This window comes from Hippoglossus hippoglossus, chromosome 14 (assembly GCF_009819705.1).
Source record: "Hippoglossus hippoglossus isolate fHipHip1 chromosome 14, fHipHip1.pri, whole genome shotgun sequence".
NCBI classification, from domain to species: Eukaryota; Metazoa; Chordata; class Actinopteri; order Pleuronectiformes; family Pleuronectidae; genus Hippoglossus; species Hippoglossus hippoglossus.
The window spans coordinates 12,275,329-12,294,962 of NC_047164.1; the positions used below are offsets into that span (position 1 = coordinate 12,275,329).

General features: G+C 40.1%; 1 protein-coding gene across 2 annotated transcripts; it reads left to right on the top strand.

The window, feature by feature from the left end:
- Positions 1-540: 540 nt before the first annotated feature.
- Positions 541-18,318, top strand: pitpnab (phosphatidylinositol transfer protein, alpha b). 2 transcript variants are annotated; one of them, XM_034605786.1, is made up of 13 exons: positions 541-808; positions 2,348-2,589; positions 7,003-7,033; positions 10,899-11,044; positions 11,334-11,425; positions 12,780-12,787; positions 13,072-13,146; positions 13,514-13,597; positions 13,712-13,789; positions 14,674-14,784; positions 15,185-15,307; positions 15,506-15,588; positions 16,283-18,318. In XM_034605786.1, the coding sequence occupies exons 2-12, from the start codon at positions 2,573-2,575 to the stop codon at positions 15,551-15,553; spliced, it is 813 nt and encodes a 270-aa protein (XP_034461677.1). In that variant the 5' UTR covers positions 541-808; positions 2,348-2,572; the 3' UTR covers positions 15,554-15,588; positions 16,283-18,318. The 2 variants fall into 2 exon arrangements, with proteins under 2 accessions (XP_034461677.1, XP_034461676.1); XM_034605785.1 differs by lacking the exon at positions 541-808 and having other exon boundaries at positions 2,328-2,589.
- The last annotated feature ends 1,316 nt before the right edge of the window (positions 18,319-19,634 follow it).

The following is a 19,634-nucleotide window of genomic DNA, read 5'->3' on the forward strand; positions in this document are numbered from 1 at the left end:
ATAGATAGATAGATAGATAGATAGATAGATAGACAAGTAAACAAGGAATGACTTAAATGTGCAACTTGTGTAAATCCGAGATCCGCCACTGCTGAGTAGAGATGTAAAAAGGGAATTCCAAACTTAAACTTGACATTTATTTTAGTTTTATGCGTTTGTCTGGAATTGGTTGTCTGCTCCAAAATTAAAAGAAATTGGCGGATTTGCCTTGACAATGTTAAATCTTGATTAGTTAGAGATAGATAGATAGATAGATAGATAGATAGATAGATAGATAGATAGATAGATAGATAGATAGATGCTGTATACAGCTGAGGAGACAGAGGGATGATGATAAGAGCTTGTTGGCAGACGGATACAGATGCGCTATAAATACAGCAGCAGTGCGCTGTTACGTAATTTTAGCCACACACGCACGCACACGCAATCACATCCTGCGATCCTCGGGACGTGGGACTGGATTAGGGACCTGTGATGCCATCAGCATCACGCGCCAGCACCATTGTCATAGGGTCGAGGGTGGTGGAGCAAAGTGTGGCCATACAGGGGACCACCAGGGGTCCTATAGAGATAACGACAGGTTTACATATGAGGATGTTCGTCTTCACAGTGGTTGTAATGTAAAACAAATGAGGTCATGTCGGTCAGTCATCAGTGTGGACACGAGTGGGTTTGAGTGTATTTTTTTGGGATGTAGATAATCACATCCGTTGCGGAGACTTTGCTTAAAGGGCTTTGCAGAGCTGACGCACCGCGTCCGTGCCATCGCTGGTGGTCCCCGTGTCATGCCCATATATATACTCTGACGGTGAGTAACCACGTTTCTACGTCACTGTCACTGCGATGACGCGGAGGGTGTAGCACACTCGCAAGAATAAGGGTGCAGATAATTCCATTGGTCCTGCACCACATCACTGCTGTGCCATTCGCTGTTACTTTGGTTTATTTAGACTATATTTGTTTAGTCTAAATATTAGTATAGTATTATAGTATAGTATAGTATTTTTTTTGGTATGTGGGCTTTGTGGTATGAGTTTACATTATCATGATATTAAGTGATCCCCCAGCTAATTCATTAATAATGTGGTGTTTTGTATCTGTTTTGTATTTATCACTTTAACCTGAGTAGCATGAACAGATACAGGGCCGGGTCAGGAGAGGCACTGAACCTTAATCTGATTGGCCCCTATACCCCTTTCCTGTCAGTATTCTTATAAAAAATCACTTACTAACATTTCTAACAAAACATTAACATTTTGTCATTTTCTAAGCTTTTTTGAAGTACACAATGTGCAATTTTCAAAATACATTCAATGATGTGTGGCTTTGCTCAAAGCTATAGAGCATAAAGAAGGGAATGAGTACAACTTGTTTAAATTGTGGGCCCCCCTTTGGCCCCCAATTAAGAAAAATTCTGTATCTGCCACTGCTGAGTAGTAGCTTTGATGTAAACATTGCAAACTTAAACTAGAAACTAGAAAGTCCGGAGCCTCTCACTCCGAAGGAGGAGCCAATGTGAGAACACAACAGGAAATGCTCCAGGATTCCCCGCACGCAAATGAGTGTGTTGATGATGTTTGTAACATGAGACAGATGCAAAAAGGATAAAAACAAAAAGAAAACAAATATCTCGGGATGAAAAAGCAATATTATACACGTAGACGAGACTGACGAAGTTGCCGAGGGAGCTTTGGGTGATATGAGCTCACACCATTGTCGATGTGCTCTGGACAAACACACTTGATCTCCGTGGCAGAATTTATACATTACGTCCTGCCTCTACCTCCCTTCGTCTGAACGCTCCGGGAGATTTCTGTGTTGTTGTGAACACATCTGAGCAGAAAAACTCCTGCTGCGTTGTTCATGTTTAAAAGTCAAACCCTGGAGAAATTCGAGACCCAATTCTCTGGACGTCCTCTAGAGGTTATGTCTGAAATTGGTTTTACTGAATTGGGAATTGCTTGTGGATGTTGGACATTTATAACGACCCCTCTGCGTAAATTGTGGCCTCTTTATGTCTCGGATTAAGAAAAATACTAGATCTGTGGTAATATAAATCTTAATTGCAAACTTGAACTTGAAATAGGTCATTGTCTTGTCTCCTATTTTCATTTGTAACCCATTCGTATTTAATCTATAGTAAGTAGCCAATGAACGCCTCCAACATTATCTAGGCAGATTTGTTTTTTATTGTTAATTCTTATTAAAGGGTAGCCTCAGTCTACATTTATCTATGGTGTATTTAAAAAAAACCTGAATGGATCAGCTTGGTTCTCTGAGCTGTGTGGACCCACCAGGCTCACCCCTGCTGAACCATCCTTTTGTGGGTGTGCTCTGCGCCGCACAGGCCTCGGTGGCTCTGCGCGCAACAGCAACGCATCGCCGCGGCCCGATCAGGAAGTGGATGTGAAGAAAATAAGCGACTGTGGAGGTAGGATGACATAGAGGGGGAGAGGTGTAAGAGAAGCGAGCGGAAAGAAAGAAGAGACCATCGGAGGGAGGGATCGACCCTGTTTCTGGACCTGCACTGAGCTGCTGCCCTCTGGGATATAGTCCACTGCGCCGCCAAAAAATGCTCATAAAGGAATTGTAAGTAACTGTGTGTGCATGAGTGTGTGTGTGGGGGAGAGAGAGAGAGCGAGGGGGAGAGAGAGGAGAGAGAGTGTGTTAGCGAGTCCATCCGTCTGGTTACGCAGCGCTGACATTGTGACCAGTCGCCCTGGTGTGGAATTACCAGAGAGCGGCCAGGGTGATGTAGACATCCCGTATCTGTGTGACTCCATGTCCGTCATCATTGTCCACGCACACGGGTCTCCTTCAGCCCGATGTGCTCCTTGAATAAAGCGAGGGAATGTGAAGCAGCAGCGGCTGCAGTCGCATCAGCAGCCGGCGCAGGCGGGCATGGCTGTGCCCTTCACATTGAGCGCAACTAGCCCTCCAGTGAAATCGGGGGAATAGACTGTCACTGAGGAGAATCACATTATTCCCCTTCTGCTGTGGTGTTAAGATGACGGATGGTGTGTTAGGAGTGCTGGTGCATGAGGGAGGGACGGCTGGTGTGCGCCGCGCCGTGCCAGCTTCCATCCATGTAAGCAGCCGTGGCCATGTTATTGATTCGCGGTGAAGGTGAAACGACTGATGGAGCGTTTACCTCTGGAGGAATGGGGGATATGCGAGGTGTGTGGTGCACCAAGGGTGGAGGGATGCTCGAGGGGAGTGGGGCAGGTGTCGGGGAGGCAAAGCTTTGGCACAAAAAAAGGTAAACGGCGAGGTTTTGACGCACCAGTCGGGCATTTCTGAGAATCTGACAGCTGGGCCGAGGGGACCGGATGGAAAGATAAAGTGGGATCTCGCGTGCAAAGGGAGAGATGTGGGGATTTTTGACACTAGTGCTGTAACACGTTGCCTCCGCAGGCCTGAGTGTGCTGTGAGGATAACTGACAGAGGCCTACCCATGAATCAGCTGGTGGTCAGAATAAAGGTTAAGGCCAATATCATCCCACTTCATCTGCCATTCATGGGCATTATGCACTCTTTTCATAACCATTAGCTAATGAAGTGGGATGTTGTTGGCCTTCAGATGAAAAATCCCACATTACTATGGCTGTTGACTTCAGACATGATGATGGTTCCTTCATTTTCATGATCTTAGCCATTGTGCCTCAAGGAGCCATAGTGACACACCTGTAGAAACACAGCTGTCTATTTTCCTTTACATTTTTGGGGCTTCAGTATAATTCCAGACATATTTGTCAATTTTTTCTATACATTTTTAGTATAAAATATAATTTCCCCCCATTTCTAATCGTAAATGTATATCCATTGTTTATACTTTGCTATTTGAGGTCATAGGCTACTGAACAATTGTCACCACAGGCAGCTTCTACAAACACTATCTGATCTTGAAAAATCGATAATGATTAGAGTCTGCATGGCTTAAATGGGCATAACATTTGTCAACATTGATTATTGTCTTGATTTCTCACCACGTGTATTAAATCAATAAATGGCCCTGCACAAAAAAGCCCAGGAATCGGGGTGATGGCATTGGCTGAAGATCTGGAATGACTAGGGAGAGTCTGGGCCTCAGCGGTCCGCCTGGAAATTAATTAAATCGGTCATGATTAAATGCTGAATTCACTGCACTGTCAACACATGGGTACAGAGAGACGTCCGTGCATGCAGACACACATACACACACACCAAGATACAATCGTTGGGGGTCAAGAGATAGGGAATCGATCCATGTCCTACAGGGGTTTTTTTTTAGACTCGGTAGTGCTCACCTGAACCACTGACCTAAATAACTCCTGATCCACTTTTTTCTGTACTTCCATGAGCTTTGTCAGATGTTCAGCAATACCCTGTGCACTGTATGATGTGATGAAGAGAATGAATGAATGAATGAAAGAAAGAATAGCAGGGGAAGAGGAAGTACGGAGGGAAAAAATGGAGAGGAGGAGAAGACAGAAAATAGGAGTAAGGCAGGAGAGAAGAGGTGTGCCCTTAAGCAACAGGAAGACACCTGATATTTCTGTAGAGACGAGAGAGAGCAACCAGGGGAGTTAAGTCCTTTAGTCTTACTTCAGCAGCAATTAAAAGAACACTCAGTATTAAAATTTTCTCAGTTTAAACTTTACCACATGCTACACAAAAGACTCACTTTGAGGAATCCGAGCATCTTGAAAGTTGTAGCTGCAGTACAATCATTTTAATTTTGTCATTGGTGGTTTTCACTGTCGACCCTCCAATGCCAGACTGGGACTCAGACCCAGATTACATTCAGTAGTGAGTGGGATGCAGGGTTATAAGAATTTGAGCATTCATTTCAAAATCACAAAACAATCAACCCAGCTTTATTCTGTCAGTATCAGTATTATGGGGTATAAAATGAGTTCCGCTCACACTTTCTTCAACCAGTGCACACTCTGGATAGTTTTTCTCTTTAAAGCTGGTACCACAGCACTATTTTTTTTTTTCAATTGAACTTGAACCTCAGCATCTTTTCTAAAATATAATGTTCTCAACAAATTATAATATCCATATTTCTACATTGTAGCAAGTTGTTTAATGTTTATTTTACTTCTAACAATTTAAACTAATATCAATCTGAAAATAGGTATTTATTAGCTTCGATGGGAATATAAATTTGTGACGTTATTTTACCAAAGCAAAACAACTGAAACTCTGAATCAACACATCATTTTCCATTACTTCCCTTGAGATCAGTTAAAGTGAAAGAGATCATTGTTTAAAATCTGATTTTACAATGATATCCTGTGGGTATGAATGAGTGACCATATTCATGAAGTTCACAGCACTAAGTGCAACATCTCACACCAGTATCTCCATGTTTAATGTTTCATTGTTTCACTGCTTCCACTCCGGCTCAGTCAGTGCAGGCATGGATGTCATTATATTGTGTGGTTTACCGACTTATGTGTCAGTATTTCCTGTTTGGTTTCCCAACATCCTTTTTATGGAATGAAAGAATGTTTGAGACAGACAAAATATGGCAAAAGGAACACATGAGCCACAAAATGCATATAACATATTTATAATCTTTTTGATTAACTTTGTACATTCAGTTTCTTTTTGTGTGATTAGATTTTACGTCCAGTAAACATTAGTAAACATGAGGTTAGTTTACACCCATTGTGAGGTGCTGGTGTTCATCTGACCTGCAGATACATTCAAACATTTTCTGTAGCTAGAAAGAATTTAAGGAGTAAAACAATAAAACACAATAAAATGTAAAACATAATGAGTACATTGATTTCATGTTAAAAAAAAGCAGAACATAGATAATGTTGGAAACATCAGGATCATGACGAAGACCTGCAGTCGAGGAGCAGACAGATAGTTGGTTAGCTCTGAGCAGAGCAGCTTTTATAGCCCTAGAAAATGTTAGCTGCAGATTTGATATAAAATTAACAGCTTCCTTTGTGGTAAAAAAAAGAACACATGTTTGTATTTGACAAAGATGTAGTCAAAGTGCTGCATTCTACACAGTGCAGAAACAAAAAGTAACAATCTTGCACTTTATCCAGGCCTTGTCTTTGTTATATAAATATATTTAAATAACTCATTAAAAATCAATGTGTATCTAAAACACAGCATCCTCTCATCTAAAGTGACCTTTGTCATAAACCTTGTTAAAAGAACAGCTCAGACGGTCGATGTGAAAAGCAGACCTCACACCTCTGCAGCTTTTAAATTTGATCTCGGCTGGTTTCCTGCTTCACTGAAGCATATTCTCATCTTCTCCTCCGAATAGCATAGAATAAATCAGGTTTCTCTCCTGATGACTCAGTGTCACAGTGTCAAAGTGAAATATGTGAGATCCATACGTAATTGTCTGCTTTCTCTGTTAAGTTTGGAGGACGTGTTGTAATTTATCATCCCGTTATTAATAATGACAAATTATAGTGTGTCATAAAGTCCACTCTTTGGTGAAATCCATCACAAAATGTAACTTGTGAAGTGCGACGCCGTTTAGCGTCAGCACCATGATTGTTTGATCGTTATCTAGTGTGTGTATAGCTCACATACAGTGCATGTGCTGAATCTCTGTAGCTGTACTCCAGCTCGTCTGACATAGTGTCCGATAACTGATCTCCGGATCTGTATTGAGCTGAATGGTTAAAGATGTCGCTTCCTGTGGTCAGTGTGTCACTCACCCGATTTCTTCAGGCTAATCCAGTCCAAAGAGCATGAGTGTCATAATATAATGTCAGTAATGAATTTATCACAGTATTTGGGGATTTTTGCTGACACAGTACCATTATCAGTCTTCAGGGAAAGTAATGCGAGAGTAACTGGGTCTGAATGTCCGGTTTCCTTCACTGCATTTAATGCTGTGAATGAGTTTAACAGAATCGATGCCACTGAACTTCAGAACACAAACGAATAGATTATGTAGAGCTCAGTAAAGGAACAAAGTTTTGGTTGATTGATTCATTTTGATGTTTGTGACTAACTTTCTTTTCTCTTCTTTTCTAGTCGAGTGATTCTTCCCATCTCTGTGGAAGAGGTAAGTTTTATTTCAGCATATGTCAGTGTGTGTGTGTGTATGTGTGTGTGTGTGTGTGTGTGTGTGTGTGTGTGTGTGTCTGTGTGTGTGTGTGTGTGTGTGTGTGTGTGTGTGCTTGTTTTTGATACCTTTTTTAAGACCTTTTCCAGCATAAAACTGACCTTGTCAGGACCAGTAGACCTCATGGGGGCCAAAGCCAGGTCCTAATGAACAAAACATCCTTTCCGAGGCCCTGGTTAAGGTTAGTTGTAAGATGTGGATTGTGTTTAGTTCAGGATCAGGGTTAGCCATGAATTGGTCATGGTTAAGGTTAGGGGTAATGTTTTGGTTAGGCTGTCCCCAATGAATGGAAGTCATTGAAAAGACCTGATAAGGATAGCTGTGCAAACCTTGGTGTGTGTGTGTGTGTGGTCCAGGTATTACTCATGTTGTGGGGACATATATATATATATGGTCACATTACGGGGCGTTGTCTGACTACAAAAATCAAGTCATTAAAGTTAAAGATGAAGATATGTTTTAAGGTTAAGGTTAATGTTAAGGTTAAGGTTAGGGTAATGTTCAGTTTAAGGTTAGATTAAGGATAGATTAAGGTTAGGTTTAGGTTTATGGTAAAGTTAAGTCTAGGTTTGGGTTTACTGTATGTTTAAGTTAGGTTAAGGTTTAGGTTAATGTTAGGGTTACTCTAAGGTTAGCAATCACGTACCTGCCACCACTTAAACAGTTTTTTTCTGGATAATGTTTGAAGTTTTATACGTGTATACATATTTAAATTATGCACAAATATAGGACTTTTTATATTTTCAGGAGTGGTATATAGCCAAATCCATTGCATATGGAAAATGCAGATATGATCACCTCGAGAACAACTTGTTATCTTGATATTCTACATCTGATGAGCTTCCATCGTATCAAAATAGATTGCAAAGTCTTTTGAATCAGCACAGTCAGCAAAGTCTTTCACCGTCCTCGTCCTCTTTTTCTCTGGCTGTCCCTCTGTCCCCTGTTATCTTCAGTTCCATTGCACTTTGCTGTTCTATTCAGGCCTGCATGTTAAATGAGTCACCTGAAACTACTTGCCTGACACTGTGTGTATGTGTGTTTGTGTACCGTCCTCGTCCTGTGGTTTATTTGCATTTACATGAGACACATTTTTCTTTCGGTGGAGACATATTGGTAGAGACCGGATCAATATTTGAAACAAATAATCTGTTCTTACACACACTGAACTGTCTCAGGTAAGAAAACCTGTTTGCAGTCGAGATTAGAATGAACATGTTTTTACACATATACAGTATGTGTGTATACAGGGAAATACAATAAATACTAAGTATATAAACTGTAAATAAAGATGGATGACATGCCAGCTGCCTTAAAGTGAAGCCAAAGTGTCTCCATCGCCCCCTGGTGACCGGCTGGCCTCCACCATGTTAATCGATGGGATATGGACCAAACCAAAGATTAAAGTAAAATTTCTTCAAAATTCTTTCTGTGATTTTTGATTGGTCAAACGTGTGTATTGGAGGGACCTCGCTACCACAGCTCCATCCCCCAATCGCTACTGCGTAGACTCAAATTATGCAAGATGGCAATGCTCGTATCCGAGATATTTTGGCTGTATTTCTGGATAGTGGGAGGAAGAGACGTGTCATCCGTCTTTATATACAGTCTATGATAAAAAAGACATTTCGTACATGTTCCTTTTGAGCTGCATCCAAAGCAGAGTTGGAAACATCCCTTGGTCTTGTACATGTTCCTTTTCAATCTGCCTCAAAACCACAAAGCAGTGGACAGAGCAACATATCCTGATTCCCTCGGAGGCTTTAGATCTTCACATGTTGCTTCTCATTAACTGTGGTGATAGCGTCGTCATATGTCTGCATATTAGGTCCGGTTGTGTCTCGGTTGTGTCGTCAGCATGGTGTGTCACCAACTAAAAAGCTTTTTATTTGTCTGATATGTGATCTACAAAGCCTGAAGACAGCTGAGTAACATCCCACTGTCCCTTGAACCACATGTGCCCCCTCTGCCCTTCACATCACATCCCACCACAGCCTCGTCTTCAGCGCTCTTCAGTTATTTGCCACCACATACTAGATATGGAAATGTGTTATTTGCTCAAAACACGAAAGGAATCCAAATATTGAAACCATCGGCCATTTTTTGATTTAGATTCTATCTTTGATTTAGATTCTTTTACCCTTCCCCAATGAAATTTTATTCTTTAAAACGCATCACAATAGGTTAAAGCCTTTTGTTTGGAAGTGTAATTGTTAAGTGAGATTGTTGCAGCTGTTGATAATTCACTGAATTGAATTTGCAGTTTGTTAACTGGACGTCGAGTCGTCCCACAAAGCAAGGGGGAATTATAATTGTCCAACACTGTAACTGAGGAGGCTTCACTGTTCCTGCATCTCATTTATTTAGCAGCCGGTTGCGGCTTCTGCAGCTGATTTAAAGGGAACTTGCCTCCAGTTTGCATCTGTCTTTCTCTTTGTTGCACAGTATGTGAAGGTCATTTGAACCAGTTCTTCACAGATCATCTAGGCCTTCGCTCTTTTTGTCTTTCCTTGCTGTTGCTGCAGAGGAATCTCTTTTAAAATGCACACTGAAGGTCACAATTAAAAGTGGCGACATCAGTATAGAAAACTTTCCTGTTCATTTATGTTTCTTCTTAATGTCATTATTATTCAGCAAAGTTGTCATCTAGTCCCACTGCAAATATATCTAAGGCCCTTTAACTATCCCTGCTATTAAAATGATATATATGTTGCCAAAGTCTAATCAGTTTTTTGTCGATGGTCTGAAGAAAAGATGCCTTTCTGGAGTATTTTTTCTTACCAACATTAAACATTTTTACAGGATAAATTGAGATGTAAATGGTATTTTACCACAGATAGTAGCTTCAGTATATATCCATGTCATCCATGAAATTTATTTGTATTACAGTTTATTGTTTTTGCAACATTTGTACATTTATTGTGCTTCTTAAAAACACTAGATCCGAACACCTCCCATATTTTCTCAGTTGAAAACACACCTTTATCCTTGAAAGTGATGAAAGGCTACATTCAAATGTACAAAAACCCCCCAGTTGTGACTGGACAATTATCTGTATCACTTCAACAAAGCTGAAGATGATGACGACCACAAGGGGAACTGATGCTTCATTATTTTTCTTCCTTATTATCTAATGTACACACATGTAACCTGTTATGTTCTCATAGTTTGATTTTACAGAAGAATAACGGTAATCTCTTATCTGTAGAATCTGTAGAAAATAGAATAATTCTCACTACATCAACTTGTCCCATGTTTATGGATGTTATAAGTGTGTCTGTGCTCTGGTCCAGCTTTGTGCAGAGGTTACATGGTGGATTAGAGGTGATTAAGAAATGAAAGGAGCCATTGTCCTGTGTTTAAACACTCACGTGCGTGCATCGGAATCAGTAAGATGGGGGATGAGAGTAGGAATGGGATGACCGTTTGTGGTGCAGGTTGTGAATGTGGTAATAAATTGGGCGCACCATAAAAATAGATGTGACAAGAAGAAACTATGTCGAACAATAGTGTATGGGAGAGATTATGAGGATTCAGGGACATGGTATGGTGAAGGTAGTGATAAGGGACAGAAGAAAAAGTAATCCATCACTTGAGATTGAGAAAGATGAGCTGGTAGGAGAATAAGAAGGATTTTTTTTCTGTGTGAATGTGAAAGCTCACTAATCTTCAGGATGCTACATGACAACTCTTCAATGCATTAAGGAAAGCTTGAAGGGAACGTCTTCTTATGTCTCCCTGTAAACACACACACTGTGTGTTTCTGCCTCAGTCCAACCTCCTTCTATTTCTCTTTTGTTTCCAGTACCAGGTTGGCCAGCTGTACTCTGTGGCTGAGGCCAGTAAGAATGAGACGGGTGGAGGAGAAGGAGTGGAGGTGCTAAAAAATGAGCCCTACGAGAAAGATGGAGAGAAGGGACAGTACACACACAAAATTTACCATTTGCAGAGGTAAGTTCATTCATTTAATTCAAAGATGACCTCCCAGTTTAGTCTATGTGGTGTAGTAGGCTGTAAATGACCAATACTTGAAGAATATTATAAAAAATATATTGTTTTCAAACAAATATATGGGTAAAATAAAGACTGAAAGGTATAGTGTTGTGTAACTGTTTCTAAGATGTTTTATATCAGGGGTAAAGGAATCAAATACTTGAGATTACTAAATTTAAATTTAGAAATATAATTTTTAAAATAATATTTTCTTTTTCTTGTTTTTTTTCTCTTTCCTGTTATGCAGTAAAGTGCCATCATTTGTCAGAATGTTGGCTCCATCCTCTGCTCTCAATATCCACGAGAAAGCATGGAACGCATACCCTTACTGTCGCACAGGTAACTCAAACACACACCCACACACACCAAACTACACACTTGCACACATGCATCATCTTCAGAACCCACCATATATCTGAAGCTGCATACATGCTTTTTTTCATTATATTCATAATTGCGGCACCTGTTATAATTAGCTAGTTTGTTTTGCCACATCTGACTCACAGAGCTTTTGTGGTGCACCAAAAATAGCATTTATATAAGGGTTTGTGTATTTCATACAAGAAAACCTTCTAATTATTTTTGGCTTACAGGAGTAGACACTATTAAAAGACATAGGTGATGAATTAATGAATAAGGATGAATAAATAAACTACATGTTTCTTAGAAGTGGGATATACTGTGCATAATAAGAATGTCATAGTAGCAGGAAATCCTTAGTTATGGTTGAAAACAAAATCCTGACATCTTTAGAAAGGTCCCTGGAGGAAGTCCCAACCTCCAAACTTTTAATTCATTCATGTTTTGATATACTTGTTATCTGAGATCTGTCCCCTAATACAGATTAAACAGGAATCAGAAGAGGCTCATTTTTTATTGAACCAAACCAGGAACTTCTTATCTGTTGTCATCACACTTGATTTAAAGGGAAATTATGATGCTCAACTTTATCATGTGCACTTTAATCCTGGAATAGTGTCAATGCAAATGCCTAAAATTTTAGAGGTGACAAAGATGCTGATCTGTCCATGGAGTTAATTCTCTAAGTACCTATCTCTCTTTGTCATTCTCTCTCTCTCTCTCTCTCTCTCTCTCTCTCTCTCTCTCTCTCTCTCTCTCTCTCTCTCTCTCACTCACGCTCACTCTCTTTCTCTATGTCTCTGTCACCTTGAAGGAGTAGTTGAATAATTTACTGTGTGTCCAGTGAGAAGAGTCATGCAATCGTTCGAGCCTTTCAGGCTGAGATCACACACGCACACACGCGCACACACACACACACACACACACACGCACACACGCACACACAAGCACACAAGCACACACACACACAAATGTTTGTGCTTCTATCTTAGTGAGGACACTCATTGACATAATACATTCCCTAGCCCCTTACCCTATAACCTGAACCATCCAAACTAAATGCTTAACCCTAACCCCAAATTAACCTAGACCTAAACCTAATTCTAACCCTAAAACCAAGTCTTAACCCTCTAACAGCCCATTGAAAAAGTTAGGACCTGTCAAAATGTCCTCACTTTCCAAAAATGAACCTATAAAGGTTACACTCACTGACCAATTCAACAGTTCATCTTTATTATAACACACTAGTTATTAAACGACTCATGTTTTCCAAACTCCTGATGTTCTTTCTTTCTCTTTTTGCTCCTGTACATTATTTCACCCTGCTCTGCAGTTATCACTGTAAGTATTATTTTTACTTTTGTGCTTTAAATGTCATGTATGTCGACAAACAGCAAACTGTGATTCACATAGCGGCAGCAAATTAACCTGAAAGTGGAGAAAGAAATCTGATCCATTTCATCCGTGTGTGTGTGTGTGTGTGTGTGTGTGTGTGTGTGTGTGTGTGTGTGTGTGTGTGTGTGTGTGTGTGTGTGTGTGTGTGTGTCTGTGTGTGTGTGTGCGTGCGTGCGTGCGTGTGCGTTGGTGTTCCTCTTCACTCCGGTTCACTTCTCTTTTCTCTGCAGAACGAGTATATGAAAGATAACTTCCTGATCAAGATTGAGACATGGCACAAACCTGACACAGGACACCTTGAAAATGTAATTACCAAAGACCACAGAAGGTTTATATGTGTATGAGCTGCATCTGGAATCGGGCATTTGTGTTGGTTTTGGGATGACTTTAAAAAATGTACAAGACACAGAGGTGCTAACTTGACACCACTAAGGCTTCATTGTAAATCACACACTCTGTTTACTTGTCTCCTAATTAAAAAATTACTTTCTTGTCCAGAACACATAGAAACAAGCCCCTTATTTAGGCTCTCATTTTCACTTGCATCATCTATGCTTTCAAAAACGTTTTTACCCCGAGTCTCATGTTCTCGTTTCTGTCGTATCGTGTGTGTGTGCTGCCTGCAGAGACTTCGGTCTGTATCTATAGCTGAGCTCTGTGGTTCTGCTTCAGGTTCACGGGTTGGACGCGGAAACTTGGAAAAAGGTGGATGTAGTCTATATTGATATTGCGGACTCATCCCAAGTGGAACCCAAGGTAAATATGTTTAGCGTAAGATCCATATTCAGATGATTGCAGAAACTAGATCTCTTGACTTCTTGTGTCAGCTCATCAAAGTGGTTCACTCTGGGTTTTCCTGTGTCTCTCCAGGACTATAAGCCAGAGGAGGACCCACGCAGGTTCAAGTCAGTGAAGACCAGCCGAGGCCCTCTAGGACCAGACTGGAAGGTACAGTGTCTTGTTGTAAATGTTGATTGAGATATATGATAAACTAGAGTGGCACTCAGTAGAGCGCATATCTCCACCAAGGCCAAATAGTCCCCTTTTATGCAATTATGAAATATCCCCTCGGAAAATGGTGAATATGTTGAAACTCTCACAGGGTTAAAGAAAGTGATATAAAATTCCATGTTTTTTTTAGTGGAACTCCGTCTAGTTGTATTTGTGTAATCTTGCTAACAAACACACAAACAAACCAACAAACATAAAGGGGAGGTAACAGAGACCTTCAACTACATTAGTGTTAACTACTGATGAACAAAAAAAATGAATCACTTCACCGATTCTTGTTGCTTAGCAACTGTATCATTTAATCAGTATTGAAGTACTTAGCACAAGACAAATATTTCTTTATAATGTAACCTGCGCCATAACCAATTTGGGGCCTTTTGGGTTTTAACGACCTGTGGGGGAGTTAAACTAAATTACAAACAGCCACTTGCAGTTTGTTAACGTGAATATATTCTAGGATGTTTTACCTCAGTATATTTAAGTTTGACTGTTTTAGGTCCACAAACAGAAAAATAAGTGGATGAATAAATAAGGCTTTGAATATATCCCTGTCAATGTAGTGTACAGAAAGCTTCGAAAGACCATGTAAGCCATCATTTGAGCTCACATCTACTGACAATAGAGCCGAACTCCTATCTGAATCTATAAAATATGAAAAAGTTGAATGATTCAAAACGTTAAGAACATTTTGTTGCTGTTGTTTCGTCAAAATGTATTAGTGAATATTTATGAAATACATTCATGGAGATTGCCCTTAAATATATGAATGAAAAATGTTGAACTTGTTAACAACTGAAATTGACCTGTTTGTACGTTTGCAGAAGGAACTTCCAAACAAGAAAGACTGCCCACACATGTGTGCCTACAAACTGGTCACTGTCAAGTTCAAGTGGTGGGGTCTGCAAAATAAAGTGGAGAACTTCATTCAGAAGGTTTGTTTACAGCTCAGACTGTTTTGTCACCTTATGATCGTCATGACATCCAGGTAGCCAAAGCTCAAGGTCAGCTGCTGAGCATGGATTATTAACAACCTACTGTTTAACGGGATGATGTTGGTGTCACCGGAAACGCTGGTGTTAGTTTGCTTCCTGGACAGTATTGTGTGTTAAGGACTGTTGACCCACTGTGTGTCCTGTGCATGCAAACAGAGCATACAGTGTCTCACATCCTGAACATAAGTGCTGTACCAGCCTCTAGTGGATAAACAGGGTAAAGCAGGATGGAATTGAACATCTCTGATAATCACACAGCTTCATTTTATTGTTCGTGCTTGAAGATTCACTTTCTCCAAACAACTATATGACTTCATATTTCATTTCCTGTTCTTCTCAGCAAGAGAAGCGGTTGTTCACTAATTTCCACCGCCAGCTGTTCTGTTGGATTGACAAGTGGATCGAATTGAACATGGAAGACATTCGTCGTATGGAGGAGGAGACACGCAAGGAGCTAGATGAGGTTAGCAAAAAAAAAAGAACACCAAAGGACAGATCAAGGCAAGTTTTTATTTCCCAGTAAGTACACATAAACACATTAGTAAAACTAAGCTAAAAACATTATCTCAGAGTGATGAAACAGGACAGGATGTGAGCTCTCGTGTGGTTGTGGCAGCATGCCAGTGTACTGCATATGATATGTTTGTGCTGTGTTTGTCAGATGAGAGTTAAGGACCCAGTGAAGGGGATGGTGGCTCTCGAGGACTGAGGTTGCGTCAGACTGTGAATGCTGCTGCTCATCAGGTGAGAGGAAGTGTTTTGTGAACCATTGGTGTTTATTTGTATGTCAGTGTTTTCAGGCTATTTTGCCTCCAAAAATACACGTTTATTTTACTACAATTTCCCCTTTTGGTATCTTTAAGTTGTTTGTGTTTTTGCAACAGTAAGATAATCAATGTTCAATGATATTAAACACAAGAAATAGGAAGGTACTCACATTCGAGCATGGCGGGTATCAGTATCACTGCATATAGGGTATGTTGGCTGATAAGTAAGAAGATATTGCAGCACAGAAATGCTCATGATATTCTTGATGTTAGAATTTGTAAAATTTGACGCTCACTACATGTCATGGCTGCAGTTCTTCAATATCCAAATCTTTGCTATTTTTGCTCAAAGACCAAAACAATGAACTGAAAGAAGCTAAAAAGCTCCGTACAGTTGGATTGCAATGATCTGTGGGTTCATCACCATGGGCAACAGCTTTCACATCACATGGTCTATTGTTATTGTAACAGTATTAATTAGTGTTGCGTTAACAGATCCTGAGGGAAAATATGTGCTTTAAAATATTAATAACAGATTCAGCTACCAAAGTCTTGCATGAGATCTGGCTGCATATTAGAAAAGTATATTGATGAGGGGTCAAAAGATTCCAGCAATTTAGACGATGGCAGTGTGTTGTATACTTGCTCTTACCAGTTTGTGTCTCTTTCAGACCAGAACACCCAGACACCAGCGGATTCACATCCTCCCTCTCCTCCAACTGATACAACACCGGACCAGTCGGTCCAAACTCTTCCTCACCCCGGTGCAATCTGGTTTTCGGGGACCTGGACCCAGTAAACTCCCAGTTTTTCAGACGATCTCCTCCACCCCATCCCACCTCCCCCGACTCCCATTCGTCTCTCTTCTTTTTTTCCATCCAGCGTCCCCATCTTAAAAACTGCTCTGAGGCCTCTGGTAGCAACACTATAGATTTTGTCGGTCAGTCAGTCCTCTCTTTCTCTCTCAGTCTCTAAACCGTTCTAAACTACAGAGAATAGTGTCATATACTCTGCAATTTAGGATTTATTTCTACTTAAGATATCCCAATGTGTACATATACAGTATATCGGGGAGCTGAATAATTGTATTGAAATATATATATAAATATATAAATATATATAAACAGGGTTTTTAAAAATGATTTTGTCCCTAAGTTTGTCTGTGGATGTTTATTCTTCCAGACCAAGCTGTGTCTGCTCAGTGTTGCGTTCTGATCCTGTGATAGCTTTTTTCTCGTTTTACTTTTATTTCTTATTTTTTCTGGATTTATCGTAGTACCTCCCTTCGCTCCTTTCGTGTCATGTTTTATGCAGTGGGTTTTTTCTCCCTTTTGTTGCTCAAAGTCAATTTGCAAATCTACAAAACCGCAGCTGCACGGTTGCAATTGTGCTCAGAGTGTTATGTTGTGTCTGTTGTGCTCCTGGCCTACCACATAGGATTTCTTCGCTGTATATCCCTTAATATGTTGATGCATTCATTAGGCTTTTCTGCTGCTTTGTGAGTTTGTGTGTGTGTGTGTGTGAGTGTATGTGTGTGTGTTTCTGTAGTCATTGTAGGTCTTCAAGGTTTCCAGACATATTTTTTTATAATTTTTCCTTCCCCAGATCATTTCTAGCTCGAGGAACATTTCTAGTCAGGCTGTTCAAACAGTACACACACACACGCAAATACACACACACAAAGAAAGACTCTCTTCTACAAAGTTAGAAGATGAAATGTGTGACGCTACAATGGAAAATGCACAGTAGACAATTAGAAGGAGTGTAGGACTGTCTCTTTTTTCTCTTAGTCTGACAATCTTTCCATCCACATGATTCAAAGATGTTAAATGCAAAACTTGTCAACATGGTGGTGATGTTAAAATGAACAGCCATCCAGGATATACGGTGCAGTAGATAGAAAAACGAATGTTATTTGAAAACTTTACGCCCTCTGCATGATTTTATTTTTGCCCTGTCAGCCATTCTGTCATTCCTCCAGTGGATAAATGGTATTATCCAGTGATAGCAATAACTACCATGACACATTGGTTCCTACCTTTTATCATCGCAAATCCATTTCACTTGACAGTTTGTTTTTGTCATGACAACAGCTTTAGTTAAACAGTGTCCAAGCTGAGAGTCAAGTTGTTGGTGAAATATTAAAATGCTGGTTTTATTGTGATTGGATGAGGTGTTTTTTTTTTTCTCCTGCTGGAATCGGAATCTGTTGTTTGTGACGGTGTGGTTTTTTCGGTATATGCATGAGTGTACATGAGTGATGTACGGTGTCTTGTTGAAGAGATCTGATGCTGGCTGGGTAAAGAAGGGAGGACATATAGTGAAGCTAGAGGAGCGATCACAACATGCATTATACCTCTTCCTCTTGTTGATGTCTGTTTGGCCTCCTTTGTCCTCAGTCACTTATATTTTCCTCTTTTCTACCATTTCCTTCACATCCTCCATATGTTCGTACAGTGTGGCAAGTTCAGAGAGAAAGCAACAGTAAACCATTGGTATAATGCTGCTGACACAGGTATTCACTCAGAGTTAATACATTGGGATTGGATTAAGTGTCATGGACAAATTACTGCCATCAAAACATGTATTTATAGTTGTAAGCACTTAACATATTTATAAACCAAATAGATTACATTGAGATTTGTGGATATAAGACAAAAATGATATTTTGCATTAATGACTCAATCATATATATCCATATTGTCATCAAAATGACAACAGTCCCTAATATATACATTTTTTTTAGCAGAGTTTTGGCATTTTACTGGATCAATTCAATTTACCCAGAATTCTAGTCAAGACTCTACAAAGAGAATTGCAATCACTTGAGAAAAAAAATCATCTTCTCTGTTTTTCGGTCTTTCTCGTTTATTCAGAAAAACAGAGCAGATTTTTTTCAAGAAAATGATCTCGCTAATTTTGAAAAATAGAGCAGGTTTCTTTTTTCTCAAGTGAATTCAATACACTTAAGTAAAGCTCAACCTCGGTGAAGCCAACTTTACACCATTAAAAATCTGCTCTTTAATATCCATCTCATGACACTTCCTCCATGTCTTGATTGAGTATCTGTTGCATCCTCTTTGAAGAAGACCCACTGTCCCCCGGATGTCCCACCTCCTTCCTCCTCTCTCTGTGTCCATCACGCATCTCACTCACTGTCAGTGATGGGGCTACCAACTGAATCATGGAGATTTGTGGACGTACTGTATGTACTGACTTTGTAAATAGAAAATAAAGTAATGTAGATGAACACATAAATATATATATATAGACCAGACTGTCCTGCCAAAACCTACAGCACACCCTCTTGGCACTTGATCCTCTTATTCCGTCCGTCCGAAATCTTCAGCATCACACAGACCAGAGTGACCAAGTTGCTCACAGAGGTGTTGTGAGGATGTGTAGAGATATAGTCGTAGTGCTGATAAGACCATTTCGAGGAGTATTGTCAGCTGTAGACATAATTAAATGCATTCTTACATATTGTTAGTGATTCTTTTTTTTTTTTGCTGGCTGCAGATTTTTAGGATGCGCCAGCAAAGTTGTGGAGAGAAAAAAAATTATGAAAAGCAAAAAGCCTGCTCACTACTCCCTCTCCTCACGTTCGTCCCTCCTCACAGGGACCACGTCTCATTGACAGGACAGTGTATAGATATATATTTTTGTTCTGAGTGTTGTTGTACCTCTGTTGTCGGTCTCTGAACTACACTCGCCTCTCTCTCACGGAAAAAAAGGAACGTATTCTATAACGGCAGCTTGGGTCAGGCCATTGATCCACATTACTCACGGATGATGTCGGCACTACAAGTGGAGCCTGGGTTAGATTTGGATAAGTTTTCCCCCTCTTGTGATTCGTGATAGAGGGAATTTACTCCTCTAAGCAGAAAAAAGTAGATCCATTGTAAGAGCCTGACACACCATACAAACCGGCGAGAGGACGTGGTTTAACAGAGACAATCTCATAGATATCTGTTGTTAGATTCCTCAATTCATAATCAGAGTATGAAACCAAATGATTCCAAA